We start from the raw sequence: 17599 nt of genomic DNA, 5'->3' as shown, positions 1-17599 counted from the left end.
ATTAACAAATAGAAGGTCAGGAAGGTGGGAAATCACAAACCCAGCCAGTTATTCCTTCATGAGTCCCTTTCTATGCCGATACCCTAGATAAGCTGATAGATGGCCTAAGACTTATAAAGGGGCTTCAGAACATCATGGGAAAATCCCATTATCATTTAATTCCATTTTTCCACGAGCATTTCGCGGTCACCTCGTAGTTGCCAGGAAGAGAAGCTAATGAGCCATTGTGGCTCTCTGCTGGGAAAAGGCTTCCGTGGAGCCAGACCAGCAGGTAGAGGTGGTGGCAGCAATGAGTGCTCACTCCTGCTGGCCCCCAGTGGCAGAGCTAGGTTACAGTCCCTCAGGGGTAAAAGAATAAGGTTAAAACAGTAACAGGAAAGGACACCTTTCAAAATGCCTCTGCTCTGGCTGCCAGGTCTCAGGGCTTGGAGCAAAAAGGCTGCTTAGGGGAGCAGGCAGTGAACTTGGCAGAGAGCGGACAGATCCCTGAGGGGGTCTCTCCGGGGAGGGGGCAGGCAGTTTTCTGCGCTGACAAGGTGCAGGCTGCCACACCTGCAGGGGTCATGTTTCCTCGCAAAATACATTTATCCCAGAAAGAACTGGACCAATATGCCAGTCAGACTATCACCATCTCCCCTGCTTGTCTTAGAAGCACCGGGATAGGCTGACCCTAGCGCACAGGCAGCTGGGAGAGCCCACGGAGAGAAAAGCTGCTTCTCATAAACCTTCCTCCCTCCAGACTCCGGACATTGCTCAAGAGCACACGGGGCTTGCGAGGGATGCTTCGCTGAGAGGCAGCACAGGTGCGTCATGGACAAGCTGCATGGTTTAGAACAGGTAGCACAGCACCCTTCAGAGGCTGCCCAGCGAATGAGCATCAAAAGGCATCTTTGAACTATCCTGCCTAAATTCGTAGTCTTCTCTGATGTCAGCATCCACTTTTTTGTCTCCCAGCATGCCTCACCCAGCACCAGACACTCGCGCCTTCTAACTTTTGTGTCCCCCTCTCCTCCGCCCGCCAGCAGCCACACATACCTTCATCTTGTCCTTCTTCTCTGTGTGTGTGGACAGGACCGAGCTTGTGGATTGGACGTCATTGGGTAATTCTGTTTCAGCAAGTTCGGTCCCAAAGGACTGAAGCATCTGAGCTGTCTGCTTAACCATGAGAGCGAAACTTTCGATAGCCTTTGGGAGAGGGAAAACCCGGATCACAAAGGTGGGCACAGCCCAGGGCCTCCTGCCGCTCTGAAAGCAGACCCCCACTTCGCAACCACTCCCCACCGGCACAGCACGCAAGAGCGGCTTTCAGAAAGAAGGGAGCCTTCCAGAGAACATGTGGCTGGCAGCATGCTTACAAATAAAATACCTTCACCATCAGCCCCCAGGCTTCATGGCCTCTTCAGACACACACCAGCTACACTTGACTTCCAGTTTCACACTCGCGAGTCATTCTGTACAGAGGAGTCCCTCTCCTTGGTAAAGGATGTGTGAGCACACAAGCCACAACAACACAGGGGTTGTGTGTGTGTGTGTCTTGTTTCCTTTTTAACTCTCCAAGCCCAGAGCAAGCCACTCCCAAAGTTATGAGTCATGTTATTTCTTTAGGATGACTAAGGTCCACTGAGACCATCTCCTCATTCTTGGGGCAGAAAACTTCAGTGAATGTGTTTTGGCATTAGATGCAAATGTCCAATTCTGTTAGATGAACTGTGAATTAAGAGGAAGCGCAGCTCACAGCCACCACCCACCCCCTCCAAGTTCTGAAAAGGGACAGAGCCACTCACGGTGCGGTGACACAGCCACCTGGTGTGGCAGTAATCCAGGGTTCCGCCGAGGTCCTCGGTCAGCTGTGATTTGTCAATGTAGCCATGTAATTCTGGTACTGAGCTCAGCATTATGATCTAAACGGGAAGGAAAGGCAGCACCTTACACAGATAATCCATAGGGTTAAGCCAACGGGCTAAAAAGACGCTTTTCACTGTTGGACATGAAGTCTGACCGTGGGAATAGCATCCGGCTTTGAACAGATCTGTGTTGATCACTGACTTGCTGGTGACCTCAAGCATGCCACCACTTCGCTGTCCATTTATTTGAAAAATGGGCATCTACCTCCATCACGTCGTGATGAGGATCAAATGTTGGTAGCCATTGAGCCCAGGCAAATTCTTGATAGTGTGGCATGAAACAAGCAAAGAACACTTAGTCGGTGGATGCTTAGTGGCTACCAGTTAAGCTACTAATCACAAGGTCAGCAGTTCCATGAGCAGCTCCTTGGGATAAAGATGGGGCTTTTCATTCCTGCAAAGCGTTAAGTCTCGCACAAACCCACAGGGGCAGTTCTGCCCTGGCTTATAGGGTAGTGCTGCGAGTCAGAATCGACTCGATGGCAGTGAATGTGGAGTTCTGGGTATGTCCCCTAAGGAGGCCTGGCGCTGCAGTGGCTAAAGTGCTCGGTCACTAACAGAAAGGCTGGTGGTTTGAGCTCACCCGGTGGTTGCACCAGGGACCCATTCCTTCCCCTGCCTAATGGAAGTGCACTTGCTTGTTTGGCGGAGAGGATAGGAGCAGGGTGAACCGGAAACAGGGTAGACAGGGCAAGAGTGCCTGCTGACCCACTGTGCTTTAAAGGAAAGGTAATAATCACTTCACGGAAAGTGACCCCGACCTGGGCTTATTGGGTTCCCAAGACAGGGTGTTTGGATTGTTAGAGACATTACCAGGTGCCTGCAGGTAGTCACAGAGATTGTTCCCTTTGCAACAGAGAAGAAATGAATTAGCAGGTAGCCATCTGTCCCTGTGCTGTTCACAAGATTAACTGGTATAATTTAGGGTCATCATGAGTCAAAATCAAGGGGACAACAACGAACAACACAGCAATGAAGTTGAGGGTTCCCTAAGTACATGTTTTAAGAGTTTGTATATAGCCCCATATCACACCCTTAAAAAAAAAAAGAGAACAAGTAACCAGTCCCAGAAAGTGTTATAAGGAAGGTTGGTCTAGGAATAGCTGGAATAATGAGAGATGAGGTAGGGATCATTCTGCTACACTCTTTAAGGGTGAAATCCAACCCCACACACTCAGAGGGAGATACTTGCACCCACTGCCTCTGCAACCTCTCTTATTCCCCCAGAGTACTGACAGAGAGCATGGGTGAGACATTCCTAACTAAAAGGTGCTGAGGACTGACTGCTCAAAATATCAGTGCTCTGTCTCCTCCCTGAAATCTACCAGGTATAAGAAAGTCCTAAGATTCATGGCTCTCTGTTAAATCTCTTAGCTTTTACATGACCTGTCTAAGGCCATGAGCTATCAAATCTCGTGGAGGAAGGAGAGAGGTAGGCAGGTGATGGTGAGTGGCTTAGAGGAGGGAAAAGCATCGAATTACTCATGGCAGCATTGAGAGGAAATCCACGTCCAGATGAAGTCCTTTGGGGCATCCTTTGCCCTGAGAATTTTGATGATTAGAGACGGACCACGAATTCAACTAAGTGTGATTCTGCGGCAGAGATAAAGCAGAGGCATACTTACTGGTACCTTCATTTTAAAGTCATCTCTATTGAATTTGAAGGCGATGTCGGAGAGAGTCCGTTGGAAAAATCCAGTGGGGCGCAGAACAAGCACGAGCTGCAGGTTTGCTGGGAATGATGCCTGCGAGGAAGAACGGAGAGGGACAGTCACGAGGGCGGGCTGGCACTTGGTGACCCCAGGCACCTGCTGCTGGACCGTGTGGACCAGACTGTACACGGGGCGGGGGGCAGTTCAACGTTGAGCTCTTTTGTAGTCCATCAGCTTTTCATACAAGACAAAAATGGTCATGTGGGGTGTATGTGTGTCTGTCAAAAAGTGTGTGGGAAAATGCATTTAAGAGAAAATAGGATCTTTCCATGAACCTCTTGAAGCCCCCTCACATACATTCATGTCTATTAAAGACATCACTGTTGTTTTTTAATGAGGAATGTCACATTCTTTGTGAGAGCTGGTATGCTGCTTACATGTTTATAGAAACTAAAGAGGCAAAAGCCATCACACTTGTCAAAGAAAAACAAAGCTCCACAGAAAAACAGGTGTAAATGGTTTCTATGCCTGATCACTGTTGTTTAAAGGAGCCCTGGTGGCACACAGGACTGCTCACTGTAAGGTCTGCAGTTCGAAGCCGCTAGTCAGTTGAGGGAGAAAGAGGAAGCTTTCTACTCCCAATAAGAGGTAGAGTCTCAGAAATCCATAGGGGCAGGTCTACTCTGTCCTATAGGGTCACCGTGAATCAGAGTTGACTGCATAGCAGGGAGTTTGAGCTATGCTGGTTGCTGTGTCACAAGCTGGCAGTTCGAATCCACCCAGCACCACAGCAGCAGGAAACCCTGGCAATCTGCTTCTGCAGGGATCCCAGGCAGGGAAACCTGTGGAGCAGGCCTGCCCTGTGACATGCGAGGTCACTATGAGTTGGAGCAGACTCGGTGGCAACAGGTATGGTTTGGCTTTTTATAAAGAGGAGTTACCTAAAGCAAAGCAAAGCAAAGCAACAACAAAAAAAGTGCTTATCTGCCAGCATACATGTCCCCCCTTAGATACAACTAGATGAATACATTTAGTTACAACTAGATACAACAGGTTACTCTGCCACACTCAAGGTGTGTGATCTTGGGTAAGTTACTTAACCTTAACCCTCTGTCCCTCAGTTTCTTTGCCTGTAAAATGAGGGTGATGGGAGCACCTACCTCATCACACTACGAGGAGGCCTCAGTGAGCTAAGCACACACAATGCTTAGTCAAGTGCTTGGCACATACATAAGACATGCTAAAAAGCTTAACTATCACAGCTATACAAGCAAGAGGCTATATTCTACATGCCCAATTATTTCCAGATGCTGAACTCCAGGGAGACCCTCATCACTAAAAAAAGAAATTTTGAAGCAATTGAGTTTGATTTCTGGCTAACTAGGTTAAACTCACTGACAATACAATTCATGTCCCAAAGCCCTGAAACATTAAAAGAGACGGGGGATGTGATACTAACTGGTCAAAATACCTCACGGAAAAAAAATCATCTCTGTGAAGTGACAGGATCCCAGAAGACAGCCAGCCCTAAAGCTCCTTTTATGGGGGAAGCAGCAGGCCTCTCGGCAGGGGACAAACGAAGCCCAGGGCTGGGTGATCTGGCTGCCTGGCGGAGAGGGGCGGGCTCCACCCCTCCATGACCTACATTACATCAGGCGTCCTCAGGAATTCTGGATCACACAAGTCCCCAAGTCCGGACAAAACTCTAGGGCTTTCAAAGGCATTGACTGAGACCTCCCTCACTCCGGGACAGAAAATACGTTCTCCACGGCCTTTCTGAAACCCAAGGTGCAGGGTCACCTTGACAAGTCAGTCATGAAGCCCCCCAAATTACATCCCACAGATTCCTACCCCCATTTGCAAAAAAACAAAACCAGCAACAAGTTGATACAACACTGGAAATCAATGAGGCGGGAAGGCCTGGCCCCCACAGTGCAGTCATCGTCTGATCTCAGGACTGGGAAGATGAGAGCTCTTACAATGGTTGAGGGAAGTGTGTGGCCCTGCTGGGGCAGACACGTGAAACCCTCGGCCGCCACCTGGCAAGTTGACAGTGAAACTTCACGCTGCAGCTCCGTGGGGGCAGGGGAGGAGCTGGGGACCAGCTTCTGTAAGGATCACAGCCTAGAAAACTCTCTGGGTGCTTTTCCTGTCACATGGGGCCACTGTGAATGGGACAGATGGGGCAGCCCCTAGCAACAGCAGCTAGACATCACGATGCCCTTGTCAGCAGGACCCTCCCTACTGCGCCCTGAGAGGAGAGGGTTCATTTGTACTTCACTTTGTCCCTGGACCTATTTGTCAGTGTCTCAATTTTCAATGCCTTGGCATCCCCCCGGAGAAGGGCTTACTAAAATGCAGAGTGCTGGGCCCCATCCCCAAGGTTTCTGATTCAGGGGGTCCGAAAGCTGGCACCTCAGACAAGTTCCCAAGCAACAGTGATACTGCAGGTGTGAAGGTACAACACCTGAGAACCCAGAACGCTGGCTGGCCCATCCTACTGGAGCGTGTGTCGTGGTGGAACAGGCTCTGCCTGTGGGTCCCTGGGCCTCACTCACCCGGCGGTTCCAATTTAGCCCACTCAAGGCTGATGAGGAGCCCTGGAGGCATTGTGGGCGACACCTCAGAGCTGTATGGTCAGCAGTTTGAACTCACCAGCTGCTCTGCGGAAGAAAGATGAGGCTTTCTACTCACGTGAAGAACTACAGTCTCCGGAATCCACGGGAGCAGTTCTCCCTGTCCTATCAGGTCACTGTGACCTGGCACTGACTCGACGGCAGTGAGTTTGCCCATAGTTAACCTGAACCTTCCTGCCGGGTAGCCTGTTTCTTTGGGATCCCTCCTTGCAGGAAAGGATCCCCGCACAACAAGCGAGCATGGGTTCTGGACAGATCTGGCCCCTCTGAACATGCACAGAAGGGACAGTCACGACCTTCCGGTCACCCCTGAATGAAAGTACTTTGGTCATGGAACCAAAAGTCATAGTAAGACGTCACCAGGCCAACTTGGCAGACATTTGAAAATGAGAGGTCCTACAAGCCACTTCCTGGTCAAGAACCATCACCCCACCCTAATGCACATTCATGACCACTCCTGTGAAATCTGTTCCATAGTCATAACCTCCTAAATTTTCTTCCTGGTATAGATATGTCAAACTCACTAACGTCAAATCAATTCTGGCTCAAAAGGACAGAGTAGAACTGCCCCTGCCAGCATCCGAGGCTGTAAACCTTCATTGGAGCAGAAAGCCTCATCTTTCTCCCTTGGAGTGGCTGAGGGATTTGAACTGCTGACCTTGTGGTGAGCAGCCTAACTAAACCACTACAGCACCAGGGCTTATTGGTGTGGACACATAAAACTGCAAACCTTCCTTTTCCGGGAACTTGCTCCGTCAGTCTAGGCTTGCTCCTTACTTGATCAACCAAAGCAAAGCTTCCCCTTTCACTCCTGCCCAGTCTGTCTTTGTTTTTCAGCAGCCCTGAGGGAGACCTGGGTTGATACCAGTTCCAAACTGCAGGCTCCTGTGTATGGCACAAGAATGAGGGGCTAAGATGCACTGCCAGGAGGTACACGGCCAGGATATGAACCATTTGTTCATGGGAAGAATGCATCATCAAGATACGAACCACTCATTTTGTGCCAGGGGTGCAGGCGCAGGGGTGGAAAGGCTGGGCTCTGTGTTCATGACTGAAGTCATGTATAACCAAATCGGCTGGCACCACTCCCCCTTGCCAGCTAGAGCTGATCCTATCTATAGTCAATCATTACCCTCATCTTTCATTGATTCACTATTCATATAGACTTAGTGCTGCCCCAGCTGGGTCATTCCTCAATGAAACTCATCCTCGTTCACGCCGAATAGAAAAAAAGATTTTCTTCCTCGAGACAGGGCTATCTTTGAAAGATGAATGCGAACCATTGTTACAGGCTGCGCATCTTCGTTACGATCACTCGCTGTCAGAGAACAAGGCATTCTGAACATCACTGCAGTGGGAACACAAGTCCACAGGGCTTGGGGATAGGAAAAGATGCTGCTGGGTGCCCTCAGCTCCACTCTAACTCTCAGGGACTCTCCAGCTGGAGTCGAACTTCCCCAAAGGGTTTTCCAGGCCACAATCTTTAAAGCAACCGATTCTGAGGCTGTCTCTCCCACAGAGCTGCTGCGTGATTTGAACTGTCGCTTTCTGGTTAACAGCCGAGTGCTTAAACATCGCCCCACCAGGGCTGCTTCTTTGCATGGATAAAAACACAGGAGTGCTAAGGAACATTGGGGGTGTTAGCTGCTGCCGAGTTGGTCCTTGGCTTACGGAGACCCCACGGACAATGGATTGGAATGCTGTCCCTTCAGCATCATCCCCACAAGGAGTTGCCAATTGAATGGTTGTGATCCACACGGTTTCCACTGGCTGCTACTCAGAAACAAATTGCCAGGGCTTCCTCATTATAGAAGTCTGAAGATTCCCTGGAAATTTGTCCAGCATCATAGCCACAAACAAGTTCACCGATAGATGGGCCGTGCTGTGCATGTGATGCCCTGGCTGGGAATTGAACTGGAGGCTACCACATGAGAACATCAGACAGCTACCCGCTCACGGAAGCAGCAGTCAAGGAGTCAAACCATGTATCGCGTGGGGTAAATGTGTTGCACGAGACCTCTTTCAAGTGTTGAGAAACAGGGAGGTTTCTTTGAAGATGAAGGTGTGACTGACCGAAGCCGGGGTATTTCCAATGGCCTCATCAGCATATGAACGTTGGACATTGCATAACGAAGACAGAGGAAAAAAATCAATGCATTTGAATTACAGGGTTGGCAAAGATACTGAGGGTGCTGTGGGTTGCCAGAAGAACAAACCAATCTTTCTTGGAGGAAGTACTGCCAGAAGGCTCCTTAGAAAGATGGCAAGACTTCATCTTATAGACTTTGGACATGTTGTCAGGACAGACCAGTCCCTGGAGAAGGTTATCAGGCTTGGTCATGCAGAAGGACAGCGAAAGAGAGATAACAACCCTCAACCAGATGGGTGGGCCCAGTGGCTGCAATACTGGGCTTCCACACAGCAAGGATTGTGAGGATAGTGCCGGGCCAGGCAGTGAGTGTCTTGTCCTGTCGCACACGGGCACTGTGAGGTGGCACCGACATGATGGCAGCTAGCAACAGCAACAATTCCGCACTCAAAGGAGGTCGTATTCGTGCCTCTGAGCAGCGAGGAGGAAAAGCGTTGTGGCTGCTGGCGTGGGCAGGGCTCCCAGGGACTGGACACAAGGGTGCCTTCCAGTGCACTTCTACATGGAGCTCCAAGAGCCCTCATGGATCTCCGTCCTGTATGGAACCTTCTCATCGCCTGATCTTTGGGGCAGCTCTCTCTGGGCCACAAACTCATGTCGCAGAGATACTCGGACACGCAAGCACACACACACACACACACACACACACACACACACACACACACAGAGTTAGCAGTCACGATTTGCCTACTTTGTGGCAAACCCTGTGTTAGACTCTGGGCAAGCCTTCTGGTAAACCCTGTGTCGAGTGCCCAGAGACGGCCCTGGGCCTCCAGAAGTCACTGTCTCATGGAGGGAATCAGACACGTAGCTATCCAGGGTGCTTCCGGTTCTGGGGAATCCCAGGCTATGGCACATCTGGCCCAACATCTGGAAGTTTTGAGGCATACTGGAATTGCTTAAGGATGGGGTTGGGAGCCAGGGTGGTGAGTTCAAGAAACCCCTCCAGATTGCCCCCCCCGCCCCCCTCCAAAAAAACCCCAAACGTAATTTGCAATAATGTCACCATTCAAACAGGACCCCGGGCTTCCCTACCAACTTTCTTTTTTAAATTACGGACTCTAACACAATCTCGTTGGGAGCTTAGGAAAGGCGAAGTCCATGCCAGCTCATTAGAGGGCCTCTGTGTGGTTGCAACCCAGACAGGCCCAGTCGCCCAGTCCCCACGGCGTGTGCACGGCAGCACAGCCAAAAGCAGCAACTGAGGGGACCTGCCCCCTGTGGAAGGCCAACACCCATGAACATGAGCAGAGGAGTCCACAAGTCAGGGCTTCACCGAGTTTCTTAGGTGAGGCAGCACGCGGTGTTTCATTTGGCAATATACAGGGGTCCTGTGAGTCAGAGCCAACTTGCCGGCACCTCGTAACAACAGTCATGTGCTGTACACGGGGCCAAGCATTTTATGGACATCATCTCATCCTTCCAGGCTTCGGCCCTACCCAGTGCTGCCCCTCCTTCCTTATTTGGCCCTACATCCTGTTTCAGAATTCTAAAGGTGGGAGGACTCCAGGATGCAGTCATGGACTTCCATCTTTTCTCTAGGGGGTCTTCCCCAGTTCCATGGCTAAGAGACCACCTATTTATGAAAGATTCCACATGGTATCACCAGTCCCCTCTACCCAATGGCCTCCTGCCACAACTACTTAGATACGTGATAGGTATTTTGAAATCAAAGCCTTGATTTCTGATCCTCCCCAGGGAGTCTCATCTCATTAAATGACATCTCTACTGACCCAGCTGCTCAAGCCCAAATCAAGGAGTTGTCCTGGGCTTATCCCTCTCTTCCACCCATCACAGACAAACCCAAATTCCCTATTCTCCCTTCGGGTCTTATCCGGGATCATTTCTCTCCCTGTCACCTTTTACTGACACCAGTCTCCATCATCTTTCACCTGGACCACCGTAGTCAAGTCCTTTCTGGGCTCCCTGCCTCTGAGCTTGCTCCTCTACAGCATATTCTCCACAGACAGGCCAAAGCGAACCCCATAGGATGTCAGCCGAATCATGACACCTTCCTGTTCCAAATCTTCCAGAGGTTTCCCATCACACTGTGAATAAATCCCTAAGCCAGGGGCTGCCCTGATCTGGTCTGCATTACCCTCCCTGGTCTCAGCCTCTCATTCCTCACAGAGCTCCAGCCACACCCTGACACACTCCCACATGCTGCTTCTTTGGCTGGGAATAAGTATTTAAACTATGGCCGTCAGAGAAGGCCTCTGTGTGCCAATGATTGGCGGATTCTCCCATCATCATGGTCGTTAACCCAACAGCTGAGCTTGTGTGCCCTGCTGTTGTGAGGCCTAACACTGTGGGCCCATGGCCCCTTCAAGGTCATGAGCCTTAATTCCTTGCAGTTAGCGCTAAAATTCCTTTCTCCTTGAGGTTTGTAGCCAAACCCTCTTTCCCTCTCTCTTCTGGAAACAACAGAAGTCATCAGACTGAGCTACATCAACATTTTTCTGTATCATCGCATTCCACCTGCTGCTAACAGTGTCTTTCTCAGTAGCAACTTCACCCCTTCCCTTGCTGTTCCGGGCTAATGTCAATCCTACACCCAAACTCTGGATCCCGTGCTTTGCAGGCCACGTGGAGGGTCCTTGCTGCATCAATCTCCTTTCCCCGTTGCTCCATCAATTTTGCACTCCTCCCCATCCCGGTATCTTTTACTTCTCCTCTATTGGATCTTTGCTCCAGTTTCTAAGCATGCTACACCCTCCGCAATCTCCCTCTAGCTTTCGACTAATGTTCTTCCCATTACGGCCATACTTCTTGCACATCTCTACTTAGATACTTCCTATTCAAATCTCATGCCCACCATACGATGACACTACCCAAGGTCACCCGAGCTCTCCATCCTCATGTGGTTGCCCTGATCTCTCTGATGTATTTAACTATATCCGTTTCCTTTTCTACTTGGTATTATACCACCTTCTCATGAATTGCTTGTACTTCTGACGCTTCTCTCACATACTCCTTCCTCCATTAAACCGTTTGTACATCAGGGTCCATTGTTCAACCTTATCTATATGATCTCTCCGGGCAATCTCAACATGGCTTTAAAGTACCTCCTGTTTGCTGATGACTCCCAAAGTTGTGTCTTAACTCATGAAGCTCATTCCCTGCTGGTTATGTCCACTGTCTGATAATGCATCTTGGAGGCAACAACTTTCAGACAACAACCTTTTGCTCTCTCTCTAGGTTGGCCTTAAAACACATAGCCTTTATGACGCTAGCACCCTATGTATATGCTTATTACAGGGCCCTCCAGTGTATCTCTACACCACTTGCTGATGGCATGTTTCTTGAGGATCAGAGTCACATGTACCTGGTTATCAGCATACTCAGAGGTAGATCAGAAGTGTGTGCTGCTAGTTAAATGAAGGGTTAGGAAGATAATAGCTGTCGCATATTCCCATGATGTAACAGACACTGATGTCCACATTTGGATGTTCAGTTTTTACAATCTTCATCCTTGTGGAGTTATGTTGTTGGGGTAGCTGTGGCTCTCACAGCCCTACACCCCCTCTCATCACTGCTTTGGACACAACTTATGTCCAGAGCTTTTGTGCATCCAATAGCACACCTCATAGTCTCACTCATGCCACTGAGGCAACTCCGACTCATAGAGACCCTATAGGACAGGGTAGGGGTTCTGAATAGGTGCTCCTGTGAGTTTCTGAGACTCAGTCCTCATGGGAGTTAAAAAGCCTCATCTTTTTCCTGTGGAGCAGTTGGTGGGTTCAAACTGCTGATCTTGTGGTTAGTAGCCCAATGTGTAATCCACTCCACCCCCAGGGTTCCTACATCCCAAAATACAATGGATAAGATTTCACTGTTAAGCAGTTACGAAAAGGGGAATAATTACATCAACATCTCCAACGAAGAGCAGCTTTCCTCTTGCTCATTCCTGCTGAACCTGCACTTGACCCTCAGATGGTCTGACTTGAGTAGAAAGAAAACCACGCAACCCAACAGGGCTGCAGTGTGAGGCCTGCAAGTCTGTTCTGGGTCACTCACCCCCAAGAGGACGTCAAAAGCCTACCACTGCGACGTGTGAAAGTGGCCACCACTCTTCAAGGAAGACAACGTCACAGAAATCTTTTTCTGGAGGTGACAAGGAATCACGCTTTTCTAAATTCCAACCGTGTTTATCACCCTGGATTTACACCTCACAGAAGATGTGTCCTCTAAGGAAGGGCTCAAGGTGTGAACCTTTAAAAGTAGGGCCCTTCACCCTCTTTGGCAATTTCACTTGGATTAATGTTTATGTTGGGTGAAGAGAAAACCTACCAGAAAACAAAAGCCAACAACTTGACCACAGATGAAAGGCACCTCTTTTGCTCAGCCATTCAGTGAGGTAACAGAGTTAAGAACAAGGCTACTGTCCCTGTTTTGTTTTCATCTTTTCTAGACTTAAGTCACTGAATCTTTATATTAAATAGAATAGCTATCCGACCCTACCCAAGCGTGGAGATTTTAATGATAAGTGAGTATATGTACGCTGAATATGAGCAGCAGCATGTTAGATAGTTTGTAGTGAACCATCTATATTAAAAGCTAGAGAAAGGTCTGAAATTAAAACTTGGTTTCAAAAATTAGAGCTAGATAGATGGAAGATTGGGGATGGGGACTATGAAATAGGGCTTTATGTGAGTTCCTCAATAAGCAAAGAATTGATAAAATGATTACAGTTCTGCCTAATGTGAGAGCAATCTTCTTATTACCTGGGGCTGACCTTGGTTGACTTTGGAAAAGAAACATGAGAATGCTTCAAAATGACCATAAATAAAAATGTAATTTGCAGATCGAAAATGAAGAGTTGACTAATTCCAGAATTCATCTTTTTCTTAGATACTAACAATATGAAAAATCAACCACATGCATTCATAAACAAATGCCTTGTGCTAAGTAAGGGGGACCCATTAAGAACACTATAGAAAATACAGGGAATCCAGGACGGATGAGCCCTATAGGACCAGTGGTGTGAGTGGCAAAACAGGGAGGGTAAAGGGAGAATGGGTAGGAAAGAGGGAACCGATTACATGGAACTGTGTGTGACCTCCTCCCTGGGGGACAGACAACCGAAAAGTGGATGAAGGGAGACGTCGGACAGGGCAAGATATGACAAAATACCCATTTATAAACTATCAAGGGCTCATGTGGGAGGGGGGAGCGGGGAGGGAGGGGGAAAATGAGGACCTAATGTTGGGGGTTTAAATGGAGAGAAAATGTTTTGAGAAACGATGTACAAATGCGCTTTACACAATTGATGTGTGTATGGATTGGGATAACAGTTGTATGAGCCCCTAATAAAATGTTAAAAAAACAAAACTAAAATATAAAAAAAAAGTATACTACTCAGCATACATTATGTTATTATTTACAATTTTAATATAGCTTTATATAAAACTAGTAAGGGATCATATGAAAAGAAGAATACTCACATATTAACTGTATATAATAATTTAAAGGGTCAGCATGAGTAACAGGAAATGTAGATCAATATGTTAAAAACAGTATATTATTTCCGATGTTGATTTTGGATCTAATAAATATGGAATGAATGTAAAAAAAAAAGAAAACTGGAAAAAAAAAAAAAAGAACACTATAGAATACTGGGACCTGGGAGGAATCATGCTGAAATATACTTCAGAAGGTCAAGGAACTTTTCTTACATTCTGCTCAGAGTTACACTTACCCAGTCTCAGATTCTATATTTAATTTCAAATGGAGTAGCTGAAACCTGGCCAATTATATGTGTTATCTGACCCAAACCAAACTCACTGCCACCAAGTCAACGCCCACTCCTAGCGACCCCATCGGACAGGGAAGAACTGCCCCCGCGAGTTGGTGAGACTGTGACTGCACAGGGCAGTCGAAAGCCCACCTGTCCCCCATGAGCAGGTTTAAATTGCGGACCTTGAGGATTGCAGCCCACTGCATGAACCCTCGGCCACCAGGGCTCCTAGCAGCCAGCAACAAAAACAGCCAAAAAAGCCTGAGCAATAAATAGACTTTGCAAGTCTGTGTTTCTCTGTCAATGGAGGATCACGGTGGGTCTGAATCAGAAAGGATGGGCAGTGGTGTCCAGTTCTCCCGGAGACCCGGGCAGCTCCTACGCAAAAATTGGGTGTGTGCTGCTAGGACAGTTGGGGACAGCTCACATGAGACCAATGCTCACAGAATCAACGGCTGAACCTCAATGAGATAACCAAGGGGCCTAGACCACCTGCAGCAGGGCTGCTGGCACAGTAGGTTAAGCACTGAGCAGTAACCAAAAGTTCAAATCCCGGGAGAGAGACGTGGCCGCCTGCTTCTATGAAGACTCAGAGGCTGGGAAACCTTCAGGAGCAGATCCCCTCTGGCCAATCATGTCACCATGAGCCGGAGGTTTCCTCCGTGCGGCCTGAGAGAAAGCGCGGGATGCACTGGCACATGCCCATCAGAAGATAAGGTCCGTGCAGTGTTAGGCATTTTTTATCACTGACTGCCTGGAAACCAGAAATACACCTGGCTTTGTGCTTTAGTTCACCCGGAGGGCACCTGGCTGGGGATGACTCTGACAACGGAAGCAGAGCCCAGCTCACTGCTGTCCAGGCAACGCTCACTCAGAGCAGCCCTGTGGGACAGACTCAAATTTGTCCATAGCTTTCCAAGCCTGCGAATTAAAAAAAATCATTTTATGGGGTCTCTTACAGCTCTTATCGCAATCCATACATACATCCATTGTACCAAGCACATGTGTACATATGTTGCCATCATCATTTTCAAAACATTTTCTTTCTACATAAGTCCTTGGTATCAGCTCATTTCCTCCCTCCCTCATGAACCCTTGATAATTTATAAATTATTATTTTTTTCCTGTCTCACACCGAATGCTTTATCCCTTCACCCACTTTTCTGTTGTCCGTCCCCCCTGGAAGGGGGTTTTATGTCAGTCATTGTGATGGGTTCCCCCTATCTCCAAGCCTACAACTCTTTATGGCAGCCAGCCGCCTTTTCATTCTTCCTTGGAGTAGCTGGCAGATTCAAACCAGTGACCTTTCCATCAGCAACGAATGCTTAGCCCCGTGCACCACCAGGGACCTGAAGTGGGGTGCTGGTTAAAAATGGATTAAAAAATGGAAGGGAGCTACAGTGAAATCTGAGAACCAGAACTCAACAAGGCCACCTTGTTTTCCTAGGTCTTGCATTCTTGATGACTAGATTATATTTGAGTTTTCCTTCATTGACAGGTTTCTACCTTTTGCTGGTTCTGGCTTTCACAGGTTTTACTGTGCCCATCTCATCCCTGCTCACCACCTCTCCTCGAGTCAAAGCCAGCCTCTCCACCCCAACCTCTGGCCACTCTCTTCTGCCTTTCTGCAGACCCCAAGAAGGTTCCCACTGGCTTTTGTTTTATCTTACATACGTGAATTCTGAGTACAAAGCAAGAGCGGAAAGAGATCTTACTCACTTTTCTGGTCAACACTCGCATCAAGGACAATTACCAAGGAAGGAATTGATACCCGAGAGTTTCTAGGGGCTGTGCCTGTCTACTTAGTAGTCAGTGCATCATCTCATATGTAAGAGTAAGACCTCACCTGACCAAGGTGGAGATCAGGGTCAAGAAACGGCTGTACAGACATGTGAAGCCAGGGTCAAGTGAAGAACCAAATGGAAGCTCACGAGTTGGTTCAGAAACAACCGTTACACATCGACAAGTCCACCTGGAAATAAATTAATGTAACCACTACCATAGATACACATGATGCTAGCAAGAATTATCAAGGATCCTTACTCTGCTGTGACATTGTTTAGGATAGCCACACAAACTCAAAGAATTACCCAGAGTCTCTTACTAAACACAGAGTGTGAAAGGTACAAAGGGAGAGATCTGATGACACCATCCAGCTGAGCCCACCAACAGTGAGGTAGGGTGACATCACATGTGCATTGAGGACGCCACACCCAATCATGTTCCTGCCCAAAGGCTTAACATGAATCCCGTTGAGAGACAACAACGAGGACTAATTCAAACATAGCAATGACCTACAAAATAAAAGGTGTCAATTCTTCAAAAGTGTCAGGGTCACAAAAGAAATCACAAAGTGAGGTGGACTTGGACAAAATGAAACAATTACCAAGAGAAAAGATGGGAAAATGAAACATAGTGCATCACCCTGAACTGGATCTTGATTTTTAACAAAATATACCCAGACATGATTGGGACTATGGGGATCTTTGAATACAGGCTGCTTACGGGTTATGAAAACGGCACAGAGCAGGCAGGGTTTGGTTCTGTTCCTCACAGGGTGGATCTGAGTTGGAGCTGGCTCACCAGCACCTAACAATTGGTTGATAGTATTGCATCAATATGTAATGTGTTAAGCATATTCTGTTTACGTAGGAGAAGATCTTTGATCTTAGATGATACATCCCCAAATAGTTAGGGGAGGACTGTCACCATGGTTGAAACCAACTCTCAGATGGATTAGCAAAGGATGTGTGTGTGTGTGTGTGTGTGTTTAGACAGCAAATTAGGCCAAACGTTAATAACGGTGAACAGATTCAAAGACTAAAGTAGATAGGCTCTGTTGGACTCTTCTAAATTTTCTGTAGGTTTGAAATGTTTAAAAATAAAAAGTTGGAAGGAAGTAGACAATAAGCTAATGCAACTCAAGCTTGCTTCTTCCATATACTTGGTGGCAAAATCAACACTCCCTTGCCCTGATCCAATTATAACCCACAAGCCTCTGAGTCACCAGAATATAAGGTGTTTTACCACATGCAGGAAAAGATTGAAATTGCCAAAAATAAATCAAGTACGGAAAAATTATCTCCGTGCATAAAGTTAAAAATAGAGCAGTGTAAGAGTTAAAAATATGGCGTGCATGTCCCCTCTCCAGTCCCTCATCACTCAAGGCTTGGCTTCCAATTTATCAGTCAAAAACAAGTAGCATCTTATATTGATTTATTGGCACAGTGGTTAAGCACTAGGCTGCTAACAAAAAGGTCGGTGGTTCAAACCCACCAGTCATCCTGTGGGATAAAGATGTAGCATAGAAATAAACAGGAATGGGGGTAGCGATACCAGAAAGGTAGAAGGAAGAAGGAAGAGGAGGGGAGGAAGGGGGGACCGATCACAATCATGGACATATAACCACACCACACTCTTCCAGAGGGACGAACAACAAAAACTGTGGGGGAAGGGAGACAGCAGTGTAAGATATGAAAATAATAATAATTTATAATTTATCAAGGGGTCACGAGGATTGG

The 17599-nt window shown here is 47.7% G+C and overlaps 1 protein-coding gene across 4 annotated transcripts in view; it reads right to left on the bottom strand.

The window, feature by feature from the left end:
* Positions 1-17599, bottom strand: part of MCF2L (MCF.2 cell line derived transforming sequence like) — a 98986-nt gene that overhangs the window by 45122 nt on the left and 36265 nt on the right. For all 4 annotated transcript variants that reach the window (XM_045283987.1, XM_045283989.1, XM_045283986.1 and 1 more), the window contains exons 3-5: positions 3530-3649; positions 1785-1901; positions 1036-1185 (exon numbers count right to left, since the gene is read on the bottom strand). In XM_045283987.1, coding sequence (XP_045139922.1) covers positions 1036-1185; positions 1785-1901; positions 3530-3649 — 387 coding nt within the window. The remainder of the gene's footprint in view (positions 1-1035; positions 1186-1784; positions 1902-3529; positions 3650-17599) is intronic.

Source organism: Echinops telfairi, unplaced genomic scaffold (genome assembly GCF_000313985.2).
Source record: "Echinops telfairi isolate 266 unplaced genomic scaffold, ASM31398v2 ScPeMD7_7467;HRSCAF=8505_1, whole genome shotgun sequence".
Taxonomy (NCBI): Eukaryota; Metazoa; Chordata; class Mammalia; order Afrosoricida; family Tenrecidae; genus Echinops; species Echinops telfairi.
Note: the sequence above shows the minus strand (reverse complement) of the source record. Positions and strands in the feature narration are given on the sequence as shown.